At 27.7% G+C, this 4,125-nt stretch overlaps 1 protein-coding gene across 1 annotated transcript; it reads right to left on the minus strand.

Moving 5' to 3' along the window:
- Positions 1-498: 498 nt before the first annotated feature.
- Positions 499-3,750, minus strand: LOC124945867 (uncharacterized protein At1g66480). Its single transcript, XM_047486382.1, has 2 exons — positions 3,058-3,750; positions 499-786 (listed from the first exon to the last, which is right to left on the minus strand). The coding sequence occupies exons 1-2, from the start codon at positions 3,688-3,690 to the stop codon at positions 727-729; spliced, it is 693 nt and encodes a 230-aa protein (XP_047342338.1). The 5' UTR covers positions 3,691-3,750; the 3' UTR covers positions 499-726.
- Between the last annotated feature and the right edge of the window lie 375 nt (positions 3,751-4,125).

Here is a 4,125-nt window from a genome sequence, read left to right on the forward strand (position 1 = left end):
TTTTCTCTTACTAGTTTTCAGCTCTATAATCTCTGCATTTCACTGTTTTGGTTTTCTTTCTCAATCATTAAACATCATTTATATTACCATGTTTATTATTGAATTATATAAGAAGAATCAGGAATACTATTTGAAAAGAAATAAATAAGAGAACTTGCATCTTATTTATCTCTTTTTGAAAATAAAAAATAAAGGAAAACAGAATAAACGTTATTATTTTTACATAGACAAGACTATTACAGTTTTTGTTATTTTAATATATAAGTTATATAAAACTAATCTTAAATAATTCATAATTTTAAAATATTAAAATACTTTCCATTTTTTATGCTAGTTAACACGTTCTTCATCAATTAATACATTCAAATGTTTTATATTAATTAAGCCACCTAATATTCTTTTTAATTCTTTCTCCAAAACATGTAAATTAAACCAACTTGATGATAAATAGGTTTATATATATATATGATTTAATACATAGATAAGGCGACATCAATATTGAGTAAACATATATATATCATAACTTATATATTATACATGTGTCTCAGCATGATCTGAAAGAACATGTTTATACCTTTATAAGTAAATAGAAAAAAGGGTATAAAATTCTTCTCATGATTCTACTGAAAATTTTCTTTTCCTGGAAATGTCAATAAAGGCAAATTCAAGGAAACTACTCATTAATAATAGTCAATACATTTATTTTGAAACCTTGTCATTTCATTTCTAGGATGCCACCGCTACTTGAATTTCTCCTTCTATAATTGGCGAGAACCCCACTCGCTTCTGTACCATACAAAAAGAAATTATTCAGAACGAGCTCGATCTCATTGTTTTTAAAGAAAAAATAGTTGTTGTTGACAATATATGAAATAATGTAACCCAAAAAAGATAGTTAAAGGGCATTAAATACTATATTATCTATCTAACAAGTAACAACCTAAAATATTAATTTATTTTCCTTCACCTATCCATAGACTTTCATGCCAAAATGTGACAATATAATATTCCCATTTGTTGAGCACAACACCAATAAATATAATGATGTCAATCTCATCTATAATTATAAACAAATTTATCTTTGATAAATAAATTGAAGGGATTTAATTAGGAGACAAATAATAAACCAAGCATGTGAAATAAGTCATGGGTAGTTCCCAAATTCTCTTTCACTTTGAATAAAATTGTTTGACCTAGCTATTTAAAAACCTTATTTATATCAATTTTGATTTCTCAATCTATAGAAATAGTTAGATAACATTTCTAATATGTTACAAATTACAATCATGTTTTTGCACATATTAATCCTTAAAAGTATTCTATGCTAGAACAATATATTTGTTACCGACACGTGGATCTTCCAATTAATCAAATAATGTTTATTTAAAAGGAGAAAATAACAACATTTAGTTGACTTAAGACATGATCAATTAATTAAGAAAAGTCTAGTATAAGATTTCAAGGTTGGTATAGTAGTTAGAGGGGCCAAAGATTTTGAAAGTCATTTACTTGTATCTTCTTAATTTGTTTCTCATTTTTTATTAATAAAAGAAGATTTAATAAAAAAAAATTGGAGAGATCGAGAGCTAGGTGTGGGTGAGAAATAATGTTGAGAATCTTCTTTAAATAAAATAAAAATTCCAAAGAAAAAATTACATGTTGAAATAGATATTCACATTATTATAAGGTATTTAGGTAATGTTAAAGTAGTACAAATAATATTTTAATTTTAGTATAAGGTAAAATTATTATTTAAATCAAGTTGACAATAATTAATACAACTACCAACATTACTCTAACCTTACCACTAATAGATAGTTTGATGAGTTTTTTTTATTTATTTTAATTTTCTTACCATTTTAGATTTTTTTTCTTTATCACATCACTATTATTCTATTAATCAAATCACTAATTTCATCAATTAAAATACTATAATACTTTTATTTTATTTTTATTAAATTTAAAAAAACAAAGGTATTATATATAATAATTAAACCATGCAATTACAATCCAAATAATTTTTTTTATCAATAAAATGTTTTCTAATAAAATATATTCTTTTTATAATAACCCTATAACTAAGTTTCATATTACTGTGTTAATATTTTAATAATTTAAAATTTTAAAAAAAAAATAATTATAATAAAATTCAGAAATTTGATGGTCAAAGATCAGAAAAAGGGTGCCTAACTAACTTTGTGGCCATGCACGTGAAAATTGAATAGTAATTCCTGCTGGTCAAACATTGACAACTAATGTTTTTTATTGTCAATAATTAATTAGTTAAAAATAATTATGATTAAAAAAGATCATGGTCCAATGATTAAATTTACTTTTAATCATTTTACATGGAAAAGATAGTTAACTCTAATTTCATTTTAAATCAACAACCCATATTTTCTATTTTTTTAAAAATATTTTGAATTAAGATTTAGATAATAAATATTACAGTATTAGTTTTAAAATAGATTTAAGTTTGTACATCTAATATTTTAAAAACAAAATATACATTCTTTTAAAATATTAAAACTTGTATAATATACTTCTTTTAACATTATCTTTGTATTAAAATATTTTGATATTTTAAATTTTTAAAAAAATTAATAATTTAAAATTGTCTGACATAATAATCTAAAAATAAAGAGAATCTATATATATAATAATGCTTAATTTTTAAAGTGTCCGGATTGTCTGGTCGATAGTGGTGGTTAATTTGGATATATATGTGAGAGTAAATGGATATTTGGGTCAGATTGTGAGTTAACCCGCCCATAAAATTAAAACGGTTAAAAATAAAATAAAAAATGTTATTTGTATGATTCGAACTTGCAACCTAACAAAATAAATACAATTCTTTAACCAAATAAACTAACAACACTTTATATTTATTTAACTTAATATCTTAAGTCATTCTTTTGCGTATCCCGCGAGAATTGAATTTATCATCTTTTAATAAATTTTCTAATAAATCATCATGATAGCCGTGTTTAAATATTATGTTTTCTTAGAGGTTTTTTTTAATTAAAATAATTGTTTGAAAACAAATTAAAATTGTACCTGTCGAGGCTTTAGTCCTCCTTTATCACCCGCCCCCCATTGAACATTCCTCTGCCGTTGCACCGCCATTTCACCATCCCCACCGGCGCCGGTGCCGGCGCCTCTTCCCATACAAAGTCCGACGATCTTCTCTGCCACCTCAGCCTCATCTTTACTCTCTCTCATCAGCTTCTCCACTTCAGCTTTCGAAAGCCTCATCTTCACCCTCACACTTGCCCCCTGTGCCCCAGCCCCTTCCCCAGCAGCCTGCCCTCCGGCGTCTCCACCATCCACCTCCGACAAACTCGCCGGCCGAAGGATAGTTAGGTCAGAAACCGACCTTCTTGCCAACATTAAACTCTCCAAACGGTCCTTAGCACTCATGTTTATACCGGATCGAGCCCTCCTCGGTCGGGCTTCTTGAACCTTAGGAAGTTCGACGATGAAATAAAGACGTTTTGACTTTAATTCTTGCCATGGCTCCAATGGCTTTGCCCGAATTCCATAGTGCTTAACAGACTCGGATTCGAGAAGAACATGACCCGGATAATCTTTTGTTATATCCCCAGCTTGAACCGGAGTCTTGAATTTGATTGTTTCTCCATTTATCTTCATCACTTTTGCACTTCTTCTTCCACCGAAGCTGTTGCCCATTTTTTAATGTTTTGTTTTGGTTTGGTTTCTTTAATGAAATGAGATGAGCGGGTTTTGTGAAATGGGTTGAGAGAGGGGTATTTATGAAGATAATTTTGCTATTGTGGGGACCACTTTTATAATTTTATTAGGTTAAAAAGTTCAAATTGGTGGAAATGTGATGTGGCTTTCTTGTTTACAAGACTACTGTTGTGTACTACAATCAGACAAATTATAGTTGTTATTATTTGAAAATTCTCTTATTTTAGTGACTTATTTTTTAGGTTGGTTTTTGGATTCTACTTGATCATCAAGTTGTTAATGGTTGTAACTTGTTATTAGGAATATTGGTTAATTAACAGATCATTACTTTACCTTATTTTAAACATCTTCTTCTAGAATTGGACGGCTTCTATAGAATTGTTTAATTCGACTTAAAACTATTTCATTAGTCTC

This window comes from Impatiens glandulifera, chromosome 7, assembly GCF_907164915.1.
Source record: "Impatiens glandulifera chromosome 7, dImpGla2.1, whole genome shotgun sequence".
Classification (NCBI taxonomy): domain Eukaryota; kingdom Viridiplantae; phylum Streptophyta; class Magnoliopsida; order Ericales; family Balsaminaceae; genus Impatiens; species Impatiens glandulifera.